Here is a 23,007-nt window from a genome sequence, read left to right as displayed (position 1 = left end):
ACCCAGCTTCCGGACGGGAAGGGCGCGCAGGGAGTTGCTGTTCGTCCTAATACGCACGCGTTCTAGAAAGGTTTTGCGCTGCCTCACTCAGTCTCCAGAGAAAATCGTGGGTCTCATCCCATGATCTCCAAAGTTTCATCCCCCTTGCCAACGAAACCACATCCACTGACTTCACGACACCCCAACTCCCCACACGACTAACCCCAACCCCCATATACCCCGCATTATGCTAGGCATTTGAAAAGATAAGCGGCTCCAGCTCGGGGATTGCCCTGTCTATAAGTCCCGACTGCAACAACCGTCCCGCCAAGATACATCTGCGCGGGCCATCCGGTCTGCGGGGGGTGCTCCTTAGCTGAACTCTGTCCGAGGTGTGTTCGGCATCAGGTTTTGGGAGGGAAAAGAATACGGCAGATGCAAGTCCCTCTTCTTGCGGGCGTATGGTCCCGCAGGCCCTGTTCGGAATGTGCTTAAATACCGAGTCCGACTTATTCCACGACTGTAGACCAAATTGCTCTATACTCAGGCTCTCGCCAATTCTTTGTCCCATTCACCACGTACGATGGCTACTATTTCGCAAGCGCCTGCGCTGGGGGTAAACCCAGGCATGACTCAAGGTCTGAAGACATCCACCGAGCATGTCGAACATGTTGAGCACGTAGAAGACAAAGCATCTACCGGCGAAAGGACGAGTTTGCTTGGGCTGAAAAACATTGAGACTGCAGCATATGTGGTGGATCAAGTGAACGCTGATTTCGAGTTGGTCCCAATCATTCTTGACGAGATTCGTCCAAATGAAGTTCTTGTTGAGATGAAGTACAGCGGAGTGTGTATGTCAATTTCGATAGTAACCTGATAACCACATCATGTACAGTCATTGACAGCATTACAGGCCACACCGATATAGTCACACAGCAAGGCGGCCTCCCCTTTGTTGAGTTTCCTGCAATTTTCGGTCACGAGGGAGCTGGCGTAGTCCGTGATATCGGAAGAGACGTCCAAATCAAAGACCTCGCCATTGGTGACGCAGTCCTCCTCTCCTTCAATCACTGCGGGTCATGCAAGACATGCACGAGCGGCCACTCTGCGCTCTGCCCAGACTCCTCAATGATCAACATCAACTCGGTGCGCGTGGGCGACCGCAGCACGCCAGCTCGGCTAGCTTCGGATGGCCGTGCTGTCCGCAGTCAATTTTTCGGGCAGTCGTCGTTCTGCAAGATGTCCGTAGTCAACGAGAGATCAGTGGTGAGGTGTCCGCCGTCGGCAGTCGAACACATGGGTGTATATGCCCCACTCGGATGCGGACTCCAGACCGGCGCCGGAACGGTCATGAACGTCGTCAAGCCGGGCAAAGAAGATTCCATTATCATCTTCGGACTCGGAAGTGTGGGTCTGGCGGCGCTGATGGCGGCACGCTACCTCGAGACCGGACAGATCATTGCGGTCGATATTGTTCCCGAACGCCTCGAGCTTGCAAAGGAGCTCGGAGCCACTCACACCATCAACTCGAGAGAAAGCAGCGACATTGTACAAGAAATCAAGAAGATGAGCAACGGGGGTCCGAAATTTGCTGTAGAATGCACTGGAATCTTGAAGGTCATTGAAGACATGATCGCATGCATTGGCTCCCTGGGTTTAGCCGTTCAGGTCGGGGTACCGCCTCCAGGAGCAGCAATCAAGCTCGACCCGCAAGAGTTCCTGATTGGCAACAAGAGATATATTGGCATTATTGAGGGAGATGCGGTTCCAGCCGAGTTCATTCCTCGACTGATCTCCATGCACCAAGAAGGCAGATTCCCCATCGACCGGTTGGCCGGGTTTTACCCAGCATCACAGTTGAATCATGCCATACAAGAAATGGCTGCCGGAAAGGTAAGTTGTTCAAGTACTCCCCCAATTTCTCCTTCAACTAACGAAACTTTAAAAGGTCATCAAGCCAGTGATTCAATGGAGCTAGGACAACATTCACTATGGCACACGCGATTAGCTGAGGTAGCAGACAAAGCAAATGACACGGAATTCAAAGGCCTCGAACAAATGATCGTCAGTACGGTACATAGACCTGGTATAGAGATTTCAACTTCGAGTGGTTCTAGATTTGGTTTCACATTTTCTTTCACTGGGTCCCGCGGTTAGCTGTCAACTATCATGAAAGTTCCAGGTCAGTTGGCTTGTCGATCCCACCTCCACTGATTCAAACCGTGGTGCGAAGCGTGCCAAGTCATTCTCTGGGGAATTGATCCCGCTTACACACCGAAAACATTTATCTGAACCAAACCCCGTCCGTAATCCCATTCGGTTCCGGTTAGCTTAGAAAGATCATTGTAATTTGTGCCGTGTCTCAGCATTAGATCATGAAGCGCCACGGAACGCCTAATGGTGCTATGGCAATCGGTCTCACTTCAGCCCCGTCGTTGGTAGATGGAGTTATACCGCAAGCGGCCCTCGACATTTTTGCGGCGCATTTCTGAAGTGTCAACAAGTTGTCTGCTTTCACGTGGCCTTTGGGAGTGTAGTTCCCGCTAACTGTGTCCACGACGGCGGGATCGGTCCGGTCCCGTACCGGAGACGCCGTTTCACGACTGCCGGGAGCCAGAGTACCTATCTGCTTCTGTGAAAGTTTTATTTCTCTTTCATTGTCTGGCTTAATGAATTCTTGGGAAAATGTCGCGTACTGGTATGCATCGATGGAAACATTCCTGCGAGACTACATGTATTATTAAAATCATGATGATTTATCAAGTAAAGCCAAGCCACCTTATCTAAATCAGTATGAGTGACAAACATCAATGTGTAGCCACCAGTAGTACGGGTGCCGACTTGACCGTCATCGGTGGTGGTCGAGTGAAGTCTACATCGTCGGACCCCAAAAAGTTCAACTTCGCGATAGCCATGTTCGTTTTCTTCTTCATTTCGTCCCCGTAGATCCACAGATGCTTCGTCTTCTTCGTGCTCTTTCTGATGTGTTCCTCCGCCTTCCTCTGAAGGATGGGTGCGGTCTGCAACGGGGGAATCCAACTTTCTTCGTCCGCCGGGTCATGATGCAGACAAGCCGCCAGCACAATTGACTTGGGGGCGTCTTGTTTCCCAAAGTCTCCCACCAGCTCGTTCCATCTGTGAGCTGCAAGAGCAGAGGCTTTGATGTTTGACGTAAAACCATGCGCAGCTTCCCATTTTGGCAGCCGACAGTGCAATCCCCATTGGTCTTGTTCGGCGTCCACATCCCACCCGCGACAGATGACAACCTTGCCGCGAACTTCCCCAAGTCGCGGCCATTTCTTTCCCGTATACAAGTCTTTGTCTTTTTTCATATCCTTCTTGAACTCTCGGTTGAAGTGATCCGGCACCTCGTCGTACTCGATTCTGTAGCCCTCGGACCAGGGCTTCCCGGCCTCATATACCGCGGAAGCAGACGAGAAACTGAGCATGACCATGACAACCTCCCGATCATTATCTTCCAAGAAATCCTTGACATCATCGAGAACGTCATCGAGTTGCTTATCAAGAACCAGCGGTCCGTGTCGTAGCCTGCGTTCTTCGTCGCAGCGTAGGTCCAGCAAGCGGATGCCGCTCTTCAGCTGAGCTCGGATACTGTCCCTGTGACACTTACTCATGTCGAGAACCCGTGTTTTTAGACCCTTGTCGCTGATTTCCGGCTCAACTTCGAGGTTCCCGACATCGTTGATCCAATAGATTGAGGCGCTGCTGCAACGAGTTCCGGGCAGTGTCAAATCTTTCAAGCACAGGTCGTCAGAGAGATGCTTCATCCAAGAATCGGCTCGAAATTCGGGTCTGAAGCACATTAGGCCAGTTTAAGCGATGCCAAAATTCGAGAACACTTTACATACTTGGGTCTCATAATGCTTTGCTTTTTCACAAAGTCGAAGCCAGCAGTTGAGGCCACGAAACTCGAATAACTATTGACATTCAGCTGGAGTCACTGGGGCTTTCAACTCGGGTACTGTAGGCTCACTCATTCGCTTTCATTTTCTTGTTATGATATTCAAACTTTCCTTCAATAATGACATAGTAGTCGTAAAGATGTGTACCGTAGGTAAAGTTCCAGGAGTTTCGTCTGTTGGTTGAAATGGATAAGGCACCTCGTTTAATCCATCGCGCTCCTGGCAGAAGACTGGCAGATCCACCATCTGTAGCCCAAAGTACAACGTGGTACTGAGGATGCTGTGCCTGCAAAGTCTGCAGCTCGAGCTGCAAAGGGTTTTGCGAGGTTGATGGGGATGCGACGGCCATGATGAATTCGAGTGTTCCACTTCAAAGACCAACCTAGAATGCTCTTGCAATTGAGGAATGAGCCATTGCTTGACCTTCGAGACAGATATATATAGATTATCTCACGCCTTCCATGTTTTCTTTGATCTCTCACGTTACACTGGTCTGGCTGAGGAAAGAAAAAAGTCCGGGGTAAGACAAACTGCTGCCTGCATTCGTCTAGCTGAACTGAGTACGCCAAGAAGCCAGGCCATTTTTTACCATGCGGCTGAACAGTAGTGAGACAAACGATTGCCAAAGTCTTCTCCAGGCCGTTTCCGGTATAAAGTACCCGTGGTTCCGGCAGATACGCACGCGACCAAAGACAAGATAATTAGTGTCCGGATGGCGGGGGTGCTGGCTTACGGCTATTTCTTTAGTAGCTACTACAAAATAGAGACTGGGACATTACCATGGGCTCGCAGCACCAGACTTATTCCACAACTTGCTTTCAATATCTTCGTTGCGCTTGCTTGACATGGAAGACGCATACATTAGCCCACCGTCTTCAGCGGGTGCCAGAACCTTCAACGACGTGACGAGAAGACGGCCTGACTTGGGCACAATTGTCACCTTTCAGCGGATCGATAAACTGATTCCAGCGTCAACTACTGACAAAAGTATCAGTGCAGTGCCTATCCCACTTTCGGGTAGCTGTGTGGGAACCATTGGTCTTGCCGTACTGTTGAAGAAATGCGGCATCGACGCCAACGCTGGAATGGACGATGTTTCCATGGCCACAATCAAAGAGGGCATGATTTCCATTGGTCTGGCCAAGCAGTTTGACATCTGGAGCTCCCCTTCCTCTAAGCTTCTTGACTATGATCTCACTCTCTTGGAGTACGTTTATCAAGTATCGAAACTGACAAACGATCCCGAGTTGAATGTCAGAATTTACTATGGTCTGAAAAAGGATCACGACGAACAGACCATCCAGGACGTGTACAGATCTGGAAATTTTGTCATCAAGGTTTTACAGATGAGAAGAGATAAATCTCAAGTTATTCAATCCCTCAGAGTAATGACGTCGCTCCCAGAGGATCCAGGCAGCGGCATCCTTGGTATAGGCAGTCTAGGCTCTCAGACACTCGGGGACTTGAGAGACAAAATTACCGCCATGCAAGCTGCTCTCTCTTATGTTCACTTCAAATACTCATGTCTAACGCCCCATTCAAGGTCAAGGCTCGCCACCAAACACCAATTCTGTCTGCCTGATGAGACTCCTCTCCATGACACGACGGCGTTCGAAGACTACGTCAATCTCCTAGTAAGCCCGTGTCAACTACTGTCGAATTCCTTGCACTGACAATCATCTTCAAGGACGAGACCTGTCCTTACGAGAATAGCGTACCATCGATCAAACTAAGATTCAAAGACACCTCATCATCTCTCATTGACGAAGACAAGTCGAAGCTAGCATTGGCAGCTTCAGGTGGCAATCAACAAGCCCAGAAAGCCGAGGTACGGAATTCTTTGAGTACGTCCGAAACTAGTTGACTAACAGCTATTCAATCTTGTAGAACTCCAAGTAAGACCCAGGTGCTTCTCTTCGAATTAACTACCTCGACTCCGAACTTGGTTGATGTTTCTGACCGCAACGTCTAGTATCTCTCCGTCATCGTTAGATGAGATACAGTGGAGGCGGGTCATCAAGAACTGTCAAGTCATGCATGGCTGGTACATTGACCGAGCGAACAACGAAGCCAAGATGGCACCAAAGCCAGGTTTGTCCGCGATTTTCGACTTTTCCAGCTTCTGCTAACGACTTTCCAGCATTCCGTCTTCGGCCAGGTCTGAATCTAGAACTAGATAGTACGGAAGGAGCCGCTGCCGGAGACGCCATTCCCAACTACGGCGTGACTGACGGCACCCAAATTGACGTTGTCACCGCCGAGACCGATATCCGAAATTCACTGGTTCGCAACAATTTCGAAAAGTCTTCCATAGATAGCAAGATGGCCATTGGCTACGCGGGAGTCGGTGTCAGCGTAGCCGCTACGTCGTCCACTGAGTCCCAGAGTGCGCAGTCGGCGAAGAACAAATCATCTACCAAAGAAAATATTGGTAAATACAAGGTGAGCAACAAGTTCTTGTGAAGTATTTACGCACAGCTCACAACCTCCAAGATTCCTCGGGTCACTCTGTTCCTTAACGCAGATGATCTCGTTCCAACCCGAGAATTCATAGAGAACATCGAAAAGATCAAGAAGCAAGCAGACGTAACGGATATCCGCAAATTCCACGAAAGATTCGGTGTGTTATAGCCGAAGACTCCTTCTCATACGCAGTGTAACTGAGTTTCCACAGGAAAATTCTTCTGTCATCAGGTGATTCTTGGGGGAATGTTGCTTTCGACAAAGACTCTGATTGGGAACGAAAGGGTTGATGAGGAAAAGCAGAGATGCGATTTCAAGCGGGCCATCGGGATGTCAATATCCTCGGTAACCATTCCTTTTGCGATTATTTGCATGCCAAATACTATCGGATACTGACAACGTACTACAGCCAGTAGAAGTTGCCATTGGGGCAGACTCAAAGAGGGAAAACACCTCAGGTGCCAACCAAAACGTGAACCGTAGCTACATGGATAACAGCGACAGTGTTGTATTCGAGGCTGTAGGCGGGAATACCATTCTGGCTTCGAAGTGCGGGAACCTGCCCTTGAACGCTCCATCACAAATCTAACGTTGCTACAGTCCTGCGCAGTGGTGCGCAACCGTTGGAGACCACAACAACTGGCGAGTTATTGGGGTACGAAGTCTATCCCTTAGCAGCATCCGATTCATCTTCTACAAGGCTAATTCATCGCAGAGAGCGGATATGAAGCCAATTCTCGAGTCGTTGGCGGAATGCGGAGAGCCTCGATGCGATGATGCTGCTAAAGTGTTCGCTGAGGCATCTCAGGTTCCCTTCACGAAATTCATCGACATCCCAAAGTCTACCAAGATCATTGCGCAGTTTCGATTTAAGAGAAGATCTACAAACGAGGACAGGACGCACTATCTTCGTCATAACATCCATGCCCTCATTACGCCCACATCGACAACCGAGCGAAGGAATATGCCAGAGAAGTGAGGTGCCGTATCACATGTCGCTTTTGAGTCATTTACTGATACGAATGCCCTTGTTAGATTCCAGGGACCTCGAGTTGAACCTTATGACCATACATGGAAAGACGAAGATGGTATATGGACCATAGCTCCAGTTTTGGACGCGAGAGCAGCTTGTCAAGGCCTAACGCAACTCGTCGACGGTTCTATGGTCACCATTCGCTCTGGGGGAGATTCGCAAACCCCGTGGTTTCTCTCCGTCCTCCGGACTTCGGCAGGGATCTTTGTTCCCTGCATCACGACTTCGGAGCAATTCGTATGGAGGATTCGAGAGGTTCTCCGGCCCAACTCGACCAAGAGCACCATTCCTAGACAATCATCTTTCAAACCGCTCAGGCATGACGCACGCCTGTGCTTGACCTTTGAGTTTCTCGACAACCCCCGAGGCTATCGAGACTTCAAAGACGACGACCGCGGCTTCCGCAATGTAGAGTATCCGGACAGCGACACCGGTCGATTGTTCCTCGTTGAATCCACAAAGAGGTCAGACACATGGCCGGACCGCAGAGTGCTTCTTCTTGCAGACGGAAGCGTCTTTAGGTCTGAATCTTGTGCCAGAATCATGGACCTGGATGACGCCGAGATATCTGTAAGGATTGCGCACTTTAACATCGACGTTCGTGGTAAGTCATCGTCCGGATTATCGAGTCTGCTCAATTGGACGGCTGACTTGCGAATATTTACTTACGCTGCATAGACTCAACGGATGATGCCTATGATATCTTGCAGAAAGACGGTAATTCCATTCAGGCGAGGCATGAGGAGCAGCAAAGGAAGTTGAAAACTGGGGATCAGGGGGCCTCAGCGTGAAATACATGGTGTCTATTCACGTTGGCTGAATACGTACGGTTCAGATGGTGGATCAATCTAGGTCTACTCAAGGTAACTATGAACTTTGTAGAGAGAAGTTATGTATTTCTTGTGTGTTTGTTAAGACTTATCGTCGGCCGCCGTGATGCCTGTTACACTGTGTGATCGAAACCTAGCATAAAGCATTCTGAATTCTAGTATAACTTCTTATTTCTTCATCATGCAATAAAAGCAACCCATGCCAAAATCACCTAAGCCCTCAAAGTTTCCGCCAGGCCATTCCATATCTTGCTTTTTTGTTCGCATGCTACAGTCCGGGCCGCTGGAAGTAACATCAAACTTGGTTCAAAGTCATGGGAGGTGAGCTCAAGAGGGTCGGAACCTTACAAGAAGAATTTGCACGTGGCACCTTCGCCTAGCCGAGCAGACTTGACTTGTCTCCCCCAGTCCCAGCTTGGGTACGTCTCCAGGCCGTCCCAGAAACAGGCCCACCAGCAGTCGCCTTTCCAGTCATTTTCGGTACAGAGATGAACAGAGATGCAAGACTCGCCCTCCCTCTTTTCTTTCGCTGCTCTGAAGGGGGTTGCATGGGTCTCATCTGTCAGGGTTTTGGAGACGTATGTGGTCAGCGATGGGGGAAGGAGATTGTTCTAGTGTTCTTTCTCAAGTATAGATGCCTGCGTAGGATTGATCACAGTAGCGTAAAGAAATCAGCTGCAGCGACCATGCAATTCAGGACGAGGGCGTAGATAGGTAGTTTGAGGGCCAACATCGTTTTGGTGGTAATCTGTTGAGAAAGGAGCGCCTTGGGATTTCTCGGCGCAGTGGAATCGTGAATCAGAAGGATCAACACGATGTATGGTTACTGGCACTACGATCTGATTTTATTCTTGTTTCCTCGTCACCTTAGACGTCTTGAACATGACACCTTTCATGTCTGGTGTCTTTGAGCGTTGGCAGTCAATATAAAGAAGCATCCGTCGATATTACAAAGCGCAGAAATGGCACAAAGAGACGAGATAGCTTGGTAGTCCCTCGGAAGCGCACGACTTCGGAGAGAGCAAACTTAGCACCAGGGATGCCTCTGACTTCAAAGGCATTGCTCCACCGGCTGCGAGGGAGGGCTCGACGATGTCAAATCCGGATAGTAATACATAATGCGGTGTAGACATCATAGTCATGAGAAGCGATGAACAGACCTTCCTCCCGCTGGGCTTCTCTCTCTTCGCAGCGATGAGATGAGTGGTTGAGGAAGCCTAGAAGCAAGATTCTGGCTATTCCGAGACCTTGTGACATCAATCATTCAAGCCCACGAGCGCAACTCCTCCCCAAGCACAAGCGTAAGCACAAGTGAAGATCTAAGCGGTTTTTACTCCTACGTCCTCATCTACTCGGCAAGGAAAGATGTTTCCGACAGTATCATCGCAGCACTAGATCACGGCACTGATATTAACGCCCACGACGGCATCGACAAGTCTCTCGCCGCCGACAATATTGAAGTCTCTAGGGGCCAGATCCGTCAACTGCCAGTTGGGCTTACAAAGTCGCAACCTTCTCGGACCGCTAGTTTGTGAGGCAGTCGACTTGGAAAATTGCACTTTCGCATTCCTCCGAGGCTTACTCCTCAAAATAGCCTCATCTGAGACCATCACTCTTGCCACTCCATCAACACAATCTGATGATCCCCCATCATGGACGCTTGTCTCAAAGAAAACCTACAGATACGAGATGTTTCCCAATCCCTAGGTCTCAAATGGAATATCTCTTGGGTCATTTCCATGTAATTTCAGCCAAACCGAACTCGAGCCGTGCCACCACCTCCAAGTAAGCCATCAAGCCACCACAATTTAAGCCCTCGATGCAAGCTCACGATGTTCTGATAGGACGCCTCTCTCTCACTCAAACTGTGATGATTGGTCGCGAAGTTTCAGCTCTTAAAGCTAAGCCACCTCCACACAACGCTCGTCATACCCCAACTCTTATAGAGAAGTGGAACACCTCGCGGAGACTTTTTGGCAACGTCGTGTGATAAAGTTGGCTTCTCGGGTTCTGTCATATAATTGGCTGTCATTCCTATACCGCTTTGCAAGTTAAGCTTACATGACTACAATGTCAAGTAGCCTGTTTCTATGAGATGAGGGTTAGAAGAGCCGGCTGTAGGGCTGACGGGGCATTACCCGAAGGCTGAGATGCGGAAAGCCAAGTCGGGCTGTGTCAGTTTACGAGAAGATGTCGGTGAGAAGGTTGTAAGGCGAAATCTCGTGAGGGGTTTGGGTTCGGAGTCCTAGGCCACGTTATGTGAGATTTCGAAGAGCTGGAGGAAAGTCACGATGCTTTCGAGTTTGCCTCATACCCATCGGCCGCAGTGACTATTTAGATGAAGGGTCTCATAGGATTTCTCATCGTATGAAAGGAAAGTATAAATATCGAAAGGGATTCCAATCTTCCTCGATGGATATCCGCCCTCATCATCACCATCTCAAGCTCACTGATCACCACCAAACAATCAGATCCAACAGTCCTCAAACCCATCCAACATCAACCCCCAATCCTCACAACACCTCCATCAAAATGTTCCCCAAAACAGTCCTCGCCCTCCTCCTGACCCTCACCTCCGCCCTCGCCTCCCCCCTCTCACCCCGCCAAGCATCAACCTACTTCACCCCCTCAGCAACCTACACCTACAACACCCGCACCGGCTCCATCTCCCCAACCTACGGCACCGGCGTCGTCTCCAAATCAACCTCCAACGCAGGCAACGACCTCACCGCCCTCCTGACCTTCACCTACCCGCCCGCCGCCGCCGGCAAAAAGTGCCAGTTCTACTTCTACCTCGACGCCGCCACCTCCAGCGTCGCGGGCAGCCGCAAGCTCGACGTCTTCACCTCCCTGAAGCCAGCCCCCGCGGCCGGGTCGCCCGGCTGGGGCGCCGGAGGGCCGGGGAACCAGAGGAATGTGAATATCGGGCGGTTGTCTGTTGTTTCGGGAGGGTATGCCACGTGGGATGCTACGTACGGGGCGTACCTGACCGCGCCGACGGATTGCAAAGCCCCTGGAACCGTGGAGGGGTTCGAGCTGGTGGGCGTGAATGACAATGACTATGTTTCGTGGAACACGCAGGTTTCTGGCGCTCGGATTGCTTACTTCTGAGCCACTGTCTTCGAGGGATTAAGGTGAAGGACGAGGGTGGGGGCAACGTATTCGATTCTTCTTCGCTCATTTGGCCTTCTTGTCACATTATTGATACTTGTCGGAGATGATTTGGTCCAGGCTTGCGTTGTAGAGAAGGGCGTCAACCATGCTTTCCATTACACTCCTTATGCCATATCATACATTTGCCGCTCAATTATTGCTTCAAAATTTTGTGTGGTTGTCAACCTACTTGTCATGAAGTGGCCCAACCGTGATTGTCAGGCCCAACATCTACTCAGAGTCTTCTGCGATGATATTCCACGCACAATTCAGCGCACTCGAACTTTTCCATTGCCATGCATGAAGTCCCGAATCTACACCTCCACACAGGCGGCATCTTTTTTGGCACCCTTACTCATACCTAGTACACCATCCGTCTAGCGGCATCATATCCCCCACGCGTTCGCCATGGCCTTGAGAACCTTGCAGTCCCCCTTGTGCTTCTTCCAGTCCTCCTTCTGGCAGTCCTATATCGTCAATCAACGTTAGCACATCCGCACTAACAATATCGCGTTCGGCAACCCATAAGTAAGAGATGCGAGAAACAACGCAAGAACGCAAAACTCACCTTGCCACAATACCTCGCAACAACACAAGCAGTACAACTCTTTAACGTCCCCCCTTCCCCACCATCAATCTCCCCAACCCCCTTCCCACATCCAGCACAACTCCTCAACCACCGTCCCCCATCCTCCCTCACCCTCGCCCCCAGCTCCCCAATCTGTTCCAGCCCGCCAGGAATATACTTCACCCCCGTCCCCTTCCCCTCCGGCACCCTCACAAACCCCCTCTTCCCGCCCTTGGGCGCAGTCCTCACCCCGCGCGGCACAACAATCGTCCACCCGCCCTTGACAGGCCGCAAATCGATACCGCGGTCCTCAAAGGTGACGGCGAACTCCGTCTGCTGACGATCGACGACCACGAGCGTGGGTTTGGTAATGGTCATGTTTTGTTTGACCTGTGCTATCAGGAACCATTCTTCGCGGGCGTCGTGAGCGGAGGGGGATGGTCTCGTGACTGCCGTCGATGAGGAGGCGGAAGAGGCAGAGGCGGAGGCTTTAGCGGAGCCGGAGCCCGATTGGGAGTCCGTGTAGGATGGCGGGTCGGAAGGGGCCGGCGCGGGCGGCGCGTAGGAGGGCGGTTCCGAGGATGCGGCGTAGGAGGGTGGATCGGCGGCGCCGGGTTCCTCGATGGGGAGGCCCTCGAAGATTGGGAAGATTGCCTCGTTGGCAAAGTCCGGGATCGGCATGATTGCGGGCAGTTCTACACTTTTCCGCAGGGATTACGACAGGAAAAATGAGACCAAGTAAAAGGCGAGGAAATAGAATGCCTAATCAATGTGAGGAGGTAAGGCCGGAATGAGCTAATCTTGGAAAATGTAGTCAATAACGGATTGTGAGTTTCAGTGAGAGGTTGGATGAGTGAGTATGAGAGTGAGTATGAGAGTGAACGATTGATTGGTGGGGGTGTGAGATTGATTGCACTGAGAGAGGGATCGTCCATGAGCCTCTTCGGCGATGTGATTGGCCGAGTCCATCTCAGGCGGAGAAACTTCAAACACCAAATCGCGAAACGCACACCACCCGTAGAGCAGAGCCCGTAGAGAATGGCCAACCGGAGAAACGTCGGCCAAAACGATGGAGGGGACTTGGCATTGTCCCCAAAACCTTCTCGAACGTCTAGGCGACCGTTATGCCATGGCTGCTTTTGCTGAAACGGCTGCCGCTGCAGGACAGGACGACAGCTTTCGAGATGACGTAGACTGTAACGTCCGGTCCGAGGGGAGGGAAACCGTCCGATATGCTGAACCGTGTGAAGCAGCAGTGCGCCAGCACCCAGAGTTTGCGAGTGCAGATGACAGGTCCCGCATCTGCGCCCAGCAAGGGCCTCAACGTCGGATGAGATGGCGTCATGGCGTTGGTGGACTTCTATGCGGTCAGTTTCAGCATGTGCCCGATATGGCTGGCCTGCTCTGAGCAAGAAGAAATAGACACTGCGTGCGCGATTTTCCATCATCATCGTTTTGACAAAGTGTCTATTCCAGGAACCTATGTGTGTCGTAGTATAGCTACATTATAGACTATAGTGACCCCTCACTATCGTGAGCTGTCCAGTGCCCATTACGACCGCAGGGGAGTGTGAAGAATGGAACCAAATCCAACAACCGCATTGCCCAATGCTCATTTTGGAGCCGATGTACAATAGTCAACGCCAAGCAAATACAATCCTAGGCCGTCCTTGGCCACGACGCCGGTATATCCCTATTGCGAGCATGACTCGCCAGCAGGACCGTAGTGCTGCTACATGTCAAGAAAATGACGCAGAAAATTCAAGTCGTTATGTTGCGCTCGTCAACCCATTTACGCTCCGAAACTCATCCAGCCAAATGTGCCGGCCGCACATCCTAGAACCAAGAAGGTCAGGATGCCAGCGCCGGCCTTATCTGCCGTTGTGACTGGCGTTTCTGTGCCGAGTAGATTGTCCGAGTGACTGCCGGCGTTGGGGTCTCCCTTAGAGATACCACCAGTAGTGTTTGTTACTGGTGCCTTGACGTTGCCAATGAGCAGAGATGATACGGCGCCGAGCACGTTCATCTGCTGACCAGCTCCCTTGGTGCCGTCGTACACGCCAGAGCTCCATTTGAAGCCGCACGTCCGTTGGTTGTCCTGCCCTGTGCACTGCTTGATGGCCGCATCCGCTGACGTTTTTAGAACCGGGAGAATTTTGTCGGCAGTGTATGGTGCAATCTGTGTTGTGACCGACATCCATCGAGCGACGTAGCCCTTGAAACTCAGCATGTCGGTTGTGCAGGTATTGTGCTCCTCGCAAGCAATCTCGAATGCAATGTTGTTGGGGAAGAAGATTTTCAAAGTTCCCTCGATAAGGCCATCCAATCGTGTCTTCCACGCCTCGGCGCCGTCCGTCTGGGTACATGTTAATATCAAGCTCATCTAGGTATACCAAGTAGAAGCCACTTACGTAATTGTACATCATGGCAGCACCAAGGATAAAGACGCCGTTGTTGTATGAGAACTGAGCCTTGTTGATATCGGTACAGTTCTGTTCGACGTGGCCACCATCGTAAATGTTGTAATCGGCATCGATGAAACCGACGGATGTCATCCAGTCCCAGGTCTTCTCGGCCCAGTTGGCGTATGTCTCATTCTTGGTGTACCGGGCCAGTCTGGCACCAATGTTGAAGAAGCAGCCGTTTGCAATACCTATATTCAGTCAGCGCTGCGTTCGAAGGCGGGCGTGAGTATCAGTATTACTGTTCTTGTAGTTGTATCCGTTATTGGAGAGAGGAATCTGCCAGCGGAGACCACCCCCGCAAGTGTTGTCGTGTCTGTCGGGACTAGCCATGGTGTTGAAGACGGCTTGGGCAAGGGCCAACCATTGGGCCTCATCCTCAGGCGGGTTAGGGAAGCCGTCTTCGGCGGCAGTCATGGCAGACATGCCCCAAAACCCTTGATCGTCGTTACCCAGCGATGCAGTGTAGTTGGGAGGCATGTAATCGCGGTCAGGTCCGACCTGGTGCAGCATGGCCTGCATGACAACGTCGTTGTAGGTAGAATCGCCAGTCAAGTGCCAGTAATCGATCATAGTTCCCCACATGGCACCAGCTTCCCACCAGTAGTAATCGCCCGCTGGCGGAGGACCAGGCAGGATACCGGGCGTATGACCAGTCAAGTTGCCATCGTAGAAACTCATTAGGTCGTAGGCGAGACCTTTGGTGGTGGCTTTGATGTCATCTGGGCACGGCGTTAGTACGACGGTAGACCGAGGCCTGTCGAATGCTTGACTTGAGGGATGAATGTACCGTCGGAAGCGATGGAGTATGCGGCGCTGGCGAAACCACTCGAGACGAGAAGCGCTGTCGCAGCGCGGGTTACGGTAGAGAATTTCATGGTGATTATCGTCGAGCGACGTTTGCGTTGATTTGAAGCGAGTGACTGGTCGAGACGGGAAAATAAGTGACGGGAAATTGAGAATGAAAGTCAATTCCCTCGGTGCGGCGCGATCGGACTAGGGTCGTGTCATGCGAGTATTTCGAAGTAAGTCGAACGAGGACAATGGGCGAAGAATCGTGCAAGTACCAGCCGTCGAATATCGCTGCTGGATGTCGTCGGTGTGGGTTTCTGAGAACAGGCAAAACGAGGGTTGGAGGAGAAAGGATAGGAGATGAACAGGGACGTTGAGGGAGAAGGAAGACGAGGAGGGAGGGCCGGGAAGAAGGAGTGACAGCGAAGGGGTGTGGTGTGGTGTACACTACCACCTAAGGTAAGGTGAGTGACTAGGTAGTAAAAGTCAGGTAGCTGGGACGCCGGGCGAGTGCAAGTGCGAGAAATGGAAAGAGGATGCCGGGATGGTGGCTGTACCAGGGACATGGAGGACGGGCAGTTATGCGGTGGTGGGCAAGGGTCGCGTCAAGTTACGGTACATTTACATTATTCTACATGCCTGGGGAGTTAGTAGGAAGGAGAAAGCGGCGTTGTAAGGTTGGGCAGCGGGAATAAATCGGCAGCGCCAACTCAGGTTTTCGCTGTCGCAGGAATGCGAATTGGAAAACAATGACCAACGCCTTTCCTCGTCCACCGATCGTCGAGCGTTGGCTGGTGGCTGCGCCGGCAATGTGACGTCCATGAAGTGTTGTTTGTTCGTACGGATATTCGTCCGGATACTCGGGTGCCAATGCATCCGACAGCGATACCATAGGATTCGTAGCGTCAGTTCCTGTGCTTCCGTGACGGCAATTCGTGCAGTGCCCAGGCGCGCCAAGTCGCCAGCGTGGAAAACAAGCAAATTCCAAGTTTTCCAGCGTCTTGTCCCGTGGTCTTGGCGATCCAGGGACAGGGCCCGAATGCCAAGAGACTGGGGGCATCCGTACGAACGCTGCCACACTGCGTCAAGGCCTAATCCAATATGTCTTAGCCGTTGAGCGTGTTTTTTGTTCATGGTGATCAATCCCTGTGTAAGTCATTGGGTACTGTCGAGGCATTATGGCACATTTTGGACAGGAGAGTCTACTCTCTTCGGCTCTTCCTCGTATCCATACGATGCTTGACAAGTACCGGTACTTCCAGCGAAATGGACGGCGTTGTGAGAGGGAGCAGTGGCGCGCCGCCAACTTCGCTCCATGGCAGGACAACAAGCCCAAGGGGGAAACCCCCTGATTCAAGGTCACGAGTGGAGTCACGTGATATGCGCCTCAACCAATCGAAGTAACAGTTGAAGGGTGGAGTGCGCGGCCTTCCCTGCTTGGCCCCCCTTTTCCTGAATGATGAATTGCGGGCCTCGCCTGGTCCTGACGAGGTTATAGGCGGATGGAAATAGAGTGCCTTTTTTGAGTTGCTGCTGTCTCCGTCATTGCCGTCCCATCCATGGTCCAGACAAACTGTGCTGCTTTATTCAATTCTCCCCAGGCTCTCACACACTGCAGCGCTTACAACAGAACCGCTCGAGTTCCCATCTCCCAATCAACGAATGGTCACAACCAATCCTTCTCGGGAACACAAACCACTACAAACACATCCATCCAGCCGCCAAGGCATTCTATCCAAAGAACAAGCTTTTCGTCACCCAGATCCTTTTCTCCTCGGGTCCTTGGCTCTGCTAGCTCCCTTGCTGCCCAGCACCGCCCCCCTCGTGTCGCCCATGTCCAAATGACAAATGGCCGCCCTCCCGCGATCTACGCGCCTGGGCATTCCCTTGGCAAGGGATTGCAGAACACGGCGCTGGGGCCATCCAGTTGTGCCCTTCAGACCCCTTCCTCCGAGCTGTTCGGCGCCTCTTGACCAATGTTCAAGGGAAAAGTTTGCTCGTTGCAACTCGACGACTCGTGCTTCGGTCCATGCACACTTCTAGAATGCTCAAATTCCATCTGAGATGCCTTTCCCTTGCTGCCCTGCATGCTGCGAACCTCGGACGGCGGCAAGCACAGAGGGAATGAAGCCGTCATATGCGCGCACCGACAGCGTGGCTCTGCTGACGCTATACATCCGATGCTTTCGCAGGCGAAAAGGGGCTGGCTGGCTGACTGACCTCACCTCATCAAGCTGATCGTCTTCAGCAATGGCTTGTGCCTTTGATACCTAGTCTTAACAAAATGACAATCAGCATGGAACATCTCTTTGCCAAGCCGAACCGGCTTCGACGAACGCCCAGTAGGGCTGAACCAGTCTACCTATCCCAATCAACTCTAGATCTCCCAGTCGCCAAGACTGGGCTACTATGCGCCCTCCCGCTGCTCAAGAAGTCTTGGAGTCTTGGACGTCCTGTCACATGTGGCATTCCACTGATGAAGAGCCCGACACGGGCCTCTTGTGACAACGTCAAATCTTCGATTTGGGTCAACCGAACTCGACTCTGCACCGCCCCTCCGCACTCCACTACGAATCGGCAGCACTCTTCCGTCCCCAGAGGCCCTGGTGAAAGCTCCCCGCAGAGACAATGACTGGAAGTTTGGAACCAGAGAGGACATTGGGGCCCGTTCCCTGTGAATGTAACTCTGTGCCGAACCTGTTTTCCAGAGGGCAACGCACCTTGCCATATTCTGGCTTCGTGGTGTAGTTAGGATAATTTGCATTGGCATCTGCGATTTCGAATGCATCAAGGCTCTCGGCCCCAAGACTTGGGAAAGAAAACAGTCAACGAGCCTGGACAGCCCATCATTGACAAGCGGGAAGCACAAGCTATGGGGCTTGCGTGTAAACCTGCACGCTATATAATGCGTTGTTGCACCCAAAGCTTCCAACCAATAACAAGCCTTGTTGGCTAAGTGGTATAGCGTCTCACTAGTACTAGTGACATGAGAAGATCGGCGGTTCGATTCCGCCACGAGGCATTCCTTTTGGTTATTTGACGTCATCCGTCTTTTTGTTTTCTTCGAAAACGGCGTATGTGATTCAAAGGTCTGTCTTTATTTCATATTACACGTTTCTATCTAATACTCGAAGATTTCGCGGGAGAAACAACTCTCTAGCACTTCGTGTAGAGTGGACTTTGATGTTGGGTATAGAGGAGGGATACATATCAGATACCCAGAGACCCATGCGCCTCACTGAACAGAACTCAAAGCGATGTGCTATCAACAACATCAACCTCACTCGCCCTAGAACAACTCGTGAACAACAAAAAAGCACCATGTATATATATTATTGCAAATAACTATTTGAGACAAGTCCAGCTCAAAGTCCCTGCGCAGCTGCCCTCGAATCCCCTCGCACATGATCACGCTTAAGTCGTCATCCCCTCGTTCTCCTTCCCCTCCTCCTCGCCTCCAATCTTCGTCTTGATCATCTCGTACAAGATATCCGTCCTCATCGTATACTTCGTCCCCTTGACAACATCATCACCAGAGTGATAGAGCCGGCTGTGCTGAAAGATCAGCACCCGGCCCGCCTTGGGATCAACATCAACCTTCCTCTTCTCATCCCCCGACAAAAACGACGTTGCGCCTCCAACCAAGTCAGCGGCACTGTCCTTTTCTGCCTCAGCGACAGAGTCGTTCAGGTATAGATGAACAGTATAATGCGTCCGGAACACGGTCCCGTCCTCTGCTTCTTCCCCATAGGGCCCGTCGCAATGCGCTAATCATCAAAGTCAGCAAACGCGACACTATGCCAAAGCAGGGGAAGGGGATGATCAACTCACGTCTAAAAAACTGCCCCTTTTGATACTTCAAAAACCTCATCCGCTTATTAAACCTCTTAAACACCCACCTCGTCTCGAACCCCCTCTCAGGCCTCCTCACCCCTTCCATCCCACTCAACTGCGCCTCCAGCCCCGGCGCAAGCCTACACCGATCCCACAACCGATCAACAACCTCCTGCTGGTCCCAGATAATCCGGTCGCTATTCCGGTACTCGGGCTCCAAAATCTCCCACCCAGGGCCCATATTCACCATGGCCGGCCGCCACGGCTCGTCCTTGTCCGGGTCCGGGCCGCGGTCTGTGGCGGAGGCCTCGGCCATGCGGAGAAGCTGGGCGCATTCGGCGGGGGTGAGGACGTTGTCTAGGATGACGGCGTAGAGGGGCCCGTTTTCGGGGAGGGGGGTCTGGGACCAGTCTAGTTTTTGGAGAGTTACGGCGGGTGCGGAAGGGGGGAGGGGGCAGGAGAGGAAGTCTGAGGGGATAGGGACTTGGTTGGAGGTGTAGGATGTTTGTTGGGGTTTGGGGGCGCGTTTGGGGGGTTTTGGCTTGAGGGCCGCGGGGATGAGGTCTGAGATGGGCATTGTGAGAGATTTCGTTTCTTGATATGGGGGAGATTGATTCTTTGCTAGTACTCCTTTGAGCTGGTTTCGAGAAGTTTGGTTGTGGTGGTTGAAGCTGGTGGGCGTTGATGCGTTGTGGTTGTTGTGATGACCTGTTGTTATTGGCGCTCTTGTCGGACGTCAAGGGTTGCTTGATGTGTTGGTTCTGCCAACTACTTGAAGCAAAAAAAGACACAGACACCGCCTCTTTTCTCTAAAAGACACTTCAGCAGGTATTTACAAAAGGACAGAAATGTGACTGCCTAACAAAACAGCGTCAAGGCGCAAGCTTGGCTTCGCCTCGTAAGTTGGTGACTCGACGAGACTAACAATGCGGCGGTGTATGGATTGGCCTCAGGTGAACAGACTTGAGGTGTGTAAGCACTTGTCCCCGCGCAAACTAAAAAACATCAGGCTGCTTTGTTTCGGGAAATGCAGTGTTAGAAAAACGTGTCTTCAATCCTCAACTCGGTCTCAGAAAAATGCCTCGACGTCTGCCTTGTAGACTCATACATTGAGACAAAGACTGTTCAAGCGTGGATGCCTGCGACGGATGTAAGTGCCTAGTGCGGGGTCAATCTCACGGAGCTGATTGGTTCTTCGCTGATTACCTGATTTACTCGAAGTCCCGAACGATAGGTACCGAGAGGGATTCCAAAAGTCAAACTCTGCAATCTTCCCCATGGAATCCTACATATCGCATCGTTGTTAATGAGGTGGTCTCCTATTTACCTTGAATGGGCAGGAACGTCTATTGACGAGCTGAGCTGGCATCTGGGCAGGACTGTTTCGGACGCCTACAAGCATGGACTTGGCTGTGCTGTGGTGGCGAGGTGCCTAATCGTGTCGGGGGAAAAGGCTTCCATTTGGGTATCGTCTGTCGAGCACGAGCGATCATCATTGACGTATTCGTGAACGAATCATCTGAATGGGGCACGTAGCTATAAAGGACTACGAGTATTCATTATTGATATATTCGTGAATGAAATACATTAACGGGACGAGTAGCTATAAACGACAAAGGGTATAGCTGTGCAATCAAAAATCGCTGAGTTCTGGTGTGAATTTTTGCGAAGCCCAAGGGATCTTAACCTAAGGTAGATAGATACCTTAAAATGTGCCCCTCTCATCCCGTTTCAACGACCTTGACTTAGATCGAGACTGATGGTGCCATTTTGCAGTGGAGTGAGAACGCACCTCATCTTACAGTGTTCATCAGCTCTTAGGTCGATGCGATGCTACCAACGTTGAAAAGGAGACTTCGGTGGTGCTATGAAGGAGGAGTTCTCTAGCGTTTTAAGAATAAACCTCGTTCAAGAGTGTTTGTCCTCTCTGAGGTCGATAACCTCTCGACGAGCGTTGCTTGGAAACTTCCATCATGTAATGTACGCCGAGACAACATGACGTGAAATGATCTTCGGAACTGCTTGGGAAATAATCTTCCTTCTACGTTCTATATGTAAACCTGGCACCGTGAAGCGTACTTTGGCAATGCTCTTGCATCATGGTATCAACAATCTCTCCTTTCCAAGCCCAATACCATCAAACCTGCTCATCCTGTTCCCTCGTCCTCCCTCCACCCTTGTCCTCTCCAACCTCACCTCCCTCCTCCAACCCAGTCCTCGTCTCAGTATGCATGTCACTCAACTCAACCTGCCTTATAAAAAACGTAGCAACAAACCCAACACCAGACATGACACAAAAGAAGATCCAAATCTTGCTCAACCCATCCGTCACCGCAAGCCTCACAACCCCCCTCTGCCCCTCACTCAACCTCTCCATAATCCTATGCGCCGCCGCCGCAATCGTCCCTCCCCTCCCAAACTTGGCCGCAACCTCAGCCGGCACCCCGGCCGCCAACAACCGGCCCTCATGCCGTCCAACAACACTCTGAAATATGACCTGCCCGACGACAACACCAATACCCAGCGCAATATGCCTCACAAACGCAAACGTCGCCGTCCCCGTCGCCACGTCCGCTTGCCTCACCAGCGCTTGCAACGCAATAAGCAACGCCTGCAGATTAGGCGAGATCCCCAGCGCAGCAAGCACCTGGAAGAGAATCAACCGCGGCCAGTCCCGTCCCGCAGGCAACGTCACAAACAACCCAAACGCAATCGCCGTAAGCGCCATCGACACCCGTACAATCTCAACGTACCGCCCCGTCTTCTTAATCGTCACCCCGACGCCAATGGTACAGACTGCCAGCGGCAGCGCCGTCGCGAGAAGCCACACGCCCGACTGAATCGGGCTCGCACCGAGTACCGCCTGAAAGTAGAGCGGTAAGAAAAACGCAATCGCCGCGAAGCCTAACCCGTGGCAGAAGTTGGCCACGTAGCAGAAGACGACCGACGCGTCGCGGAACAGCGAGGCTGGCATGAGCGGGTACTTTGCGAAGCGCTCCACGAAGGCGAAGACAGCGTAGGCCGCACAGCCAAAGACGATGAGGCAGATGACGGTAGCCGAGTCCCATGGGTCCCGAAGCCCGCCAAATTGCAGCCCGAGGAGGAGCATCAACGTCGCGCCGGTAAACGTGAGCGTGCCAAGCCAGTCAATGGCCACCAAGCCCCTAAGAAGCGGCGTCTTGGGCGTATGTATACGCAAAAAGAAGACGAGTATGAGCAGCGACGCGCCAGAGATGGGCAGGTTAATCCAAAAGCACCACCGCCACGAGACGTTCTCCGTCAGCCCGCCGCCGATGAGCGGTCCGATCCCGCTGGCGAGGCCCCACACGGCACCGACGGCGCCGAAATACGCGCCCCTCTCCCGCGGGCTGAAGAGGTCGCCGACGGTGATGTTGACCAGCGCCATGAGCCCGCCGCCCCCGAGCCCTTGGACCGCCCTCCCCGCGACTAGCATCGTCAGCGTCCCCGCGAGCGCTGAGACGAGGCTGCCGACCATGAAGACGACGTTGGCGATGACGAGTATCGGTTTGCGTCCGAAAATGTCGCTGACTTTGCCCCAGAAGGGAACTGAGGCGGCGTTGGCGAGGAGGTAGCTCGCACCGATCCAGGCGAAACCCGAATCAGAGGATCCAATCTCCCGGGCAATCGTCGGTAGGGCAGTGGTGATGATGACGGCGTCGAGGGCGGCGAGGAAGACGGCCATACAGAGCGCGAGCATCAGAATGATGGTCTGGGCCCGGGTACGGTCCGGTGCTGTCTTGGTGTCTGCCGTCGTGATGCTCCCTTCCCCTTGGTCGTCATCGGCGCTCCTCCGTTTCTCCCGCACCCCTCCCCCTGGTTCACCATCTTGGTCGTCATCGTGTGGACTCCTGTCGTGAGAAGATGTTTCTACTTCACCCGCCATCGTGAACAGCGGGATACCTTGTTTCGTCGGGTACACGACATGCTGCCCTCAGCGAGCACCACTTCC

At 52.2% G+C, this 23,007-nt stretch overlaps 10 protein-coding genes and 1 non-coding gene across 11 annotated transcripts; 4 read left to right on the top strand and 7 right to left on the bottom strand.

The window, feature by feature from the left end:
• The first annotated feature begins 304 nt into the window (after positions 1-304).
• Positions 305-2,184, top strand: BDP55DRAFT_644202 (AreB protein). The gene is made up of 3 exons (XM_060573572.1): positions 305-830; positions 893-1,872; positions 1,928-2,184. Exons 1-3 carry the CDS (start codon positions 563-565, stop codon positions 1,955-1,957), a joined length of 1,278 nt encoding a protein of 425 aa, XP_060436556.1. The 5' UTR covers positions 305-562; the 3' UTR covers positions 1,958-2,184.
• Positions 2,185-2,638: 454 nt separating this feature from the next.
• Positions 2,639-4,384, bottom strand: BDP55DRAFT_644200 (PLC-like phosphodiesterase). The gene is made up of 3 exons (XM_060573571.1): positions 3,974-4,384; positions 3,849-3,917; positions 2,639-3,792 (listed from the first exon to the last, which is right to left on the bottom strand). The coding sequence occupies exons 1-3, from the start codon at positions 4,249-4,251 to the stop codon at positions 2,787-2,789; spliced, it is 1,353 nt and encodes a 450-aa protein (XP_060436555.1). The 5' UTR covers positions 4,252-4,384; the 3' UTR covers positions 2,639-2,786.
• A 246-nt stretch (positions 4,385-4,630) lies between these two features.
• BDP55DRAFT_644197 (uncharacterized protein) lies at positions 4,631-8,381 on the top strand. The gene is made up of 13 exons (XM_060573570.1): positions 4,631-5,388; positions 5,446-5,536; positions 5,590-5,730; positions 5,790-5,797; positions 5,875-5,993; positions 6,043-6,344; positions 6,396-6,522; positions 6,577-6,710; positions 6,775-6,914; positions 6,966-7,020; positions 7,081-7,340; positions 7,401-8,002; positions 8,077-8,381. The coding sequence occupies exons 1-13, from the start codon at positions 4,748-4,750 to the stop codon at positions 8,187-8,189; spliced, it is 2,733 nt and encodes a 910-aa protein (XP_060436554.1). The 5' UTR covers positions 4,631-4,747; the 3' UTR covers positions 8,190-8,381.
• Positions 8,382-10,760: 2,379 nt separating this feature from the next.
• On the top strand, positions 10,761-11,339 carry BDP55DRAFT_723276 (uncharacterized protein; the record flags this gene model as incomplete). The annotated part of the gene is made up of 1 exon (XM_060578722.1): positions 10,761-11,339. The coding sequence occupies one exon, from the start codon at positions 10,761-10,763 to the stop codon at positions 11,337-11,339; it is 579 nt and encodes a 192-aa protein (XP_060436553.1).
• Positions 11,340-11,767: 428 nt separating this feature from the next.
• BDP55DRAFT_723275 (uncharacterized protein) lies at positions 11,768-12,630 on the bottom strand (the record flags this gene model as incomplete). The annotated part of the gene is made up of 2 exons (XM_060578721.1): positions 11,768-11,848; positions 12,082-12,630. The coding sequence occupies 2 exons, from the start codon at positions 12,628-12,630 to the stop codon at positions 11,768-11,770; spliced, it is 630 nt and encodes a 209-aa protein (XP_060436552.1).
• On the bottom strand, positions 12,528-13,570 carry BDP55DRAFT_144883 (uncharacterized protein). The gene has a single exon (XM_060565574.1). It carries the CDS (start codon positions 13,398-13,400, stop codon positions 12,645-12,647), a length of 756 nt encoding a protein of 251 aa, XP_060436551.1. The 5' UTR covers positions 13,401-13,570; the 3' UTR covers positions 12,528-12,644.
• Positions 13,571-13,741: 171 nt separating this feature from the next.
• BDP55DRAFT_539981 (family 76 glycosyl hydrolase) lies at positions 13,742-15,289 on the bottom strand (the record flags this gene model as incomplete). Its single annotated transcript, XM_060568079.1, has 4 exons — positions 13,742-14,305; positions 14,361-14,602; positions 14,654-15,133; positions 15,202-15,289. 4 exons carry the CDS (start codon positions 15,287-15,289, stop codon positions 13,742-13,744), a joined length of 1,374 nt encoding a protein of 457 aa, XP_060436550.1.
• Positions 15,290-17,610: 2,321 nt separating this feature from the next.
• BDP55DRAFT_644186 (uncharacterized protein) lies at positions 17,611-18,234 on the bottom strand (the record flags this gene model as incomplete). Its single annotated transcript, XM_060573569.1, has 1 exon — positions 17,611-18,234. A coding segment is annotated over one exon (624 nt), but the record flags the coding sequence as incomplete, so codon positions are not given.
• Positions 18,146-18,225, top strand: BDP55DRAFT_t24. Its single transcript has one exon. It is a non-coding gene; the product is annotated as a tRNA-Thr (tRNA).
• A 283-nt stretch (positions 18,235-18,517) lies between the features above and the next one.
• Positions 18,518-20,098, bottom strand: BDP55DRAFT_644181 (oxidoreductase domain-containing protein). Its single transcript, XM_060573568.1, has 2 exons — positions 19,035-20,098; positions 18,518-18,970 (listed from the first exon to the last, which is right to left on the bottom strand). Exons 1-2 carry the CDS (start codon positions 19,612-19,614, stop codon positions 18,618-18,620), a joined length of 933 nt encoding a protein of 310 aa, XP_060436548.1. The 5' UTR covers positions 19,615-20,098; the 3' UTR covers positions 18,518-18,617.
• Positions 20,099-21,174: 1,076 nt separating this feature from the next.
• Positions 21,175-22,941, bottom strand: BDP55DRAFT_689702 (major facilitator superfamily domain-containing protein; the record flags this gene model as incomplete). Its single annotated transcript, XM_060576770.1, has 2 exons — positions 21,175-22,826; positions 22,881-22,941. The coding sequence occupies 2 exons, from the start codon at positions 22,939-22,941 to the stop codon at positions 21,175-21,177; spliced, it is 1,713 nt and encodes a 570-aa protein (XP_060436547.1).
• Positions 22,942-23,007: the final 66 nt, after the last annotated feature.

This window comes from Colletotrichum godetiae (assembly GCF_030913485.1).
Source record: "Colletotrichum godetiae strain CBS 193.32 chromosome Unknown BDP55scaffold_2, whole genome shotgun sequence".
NCBI classification, from domain to species: Eukaryota; Fungi; Ascomycota; class Sordariomycetes; order Glomerellales; family Glomerellaceae; genus Colletotrichum; species Colletotrichum godetiae.
The sequence above is the reverse complement of the archived record's forward strand: the minus strand, read 5'-3'. Positions and strand labels throughout refer to the sequence as shown.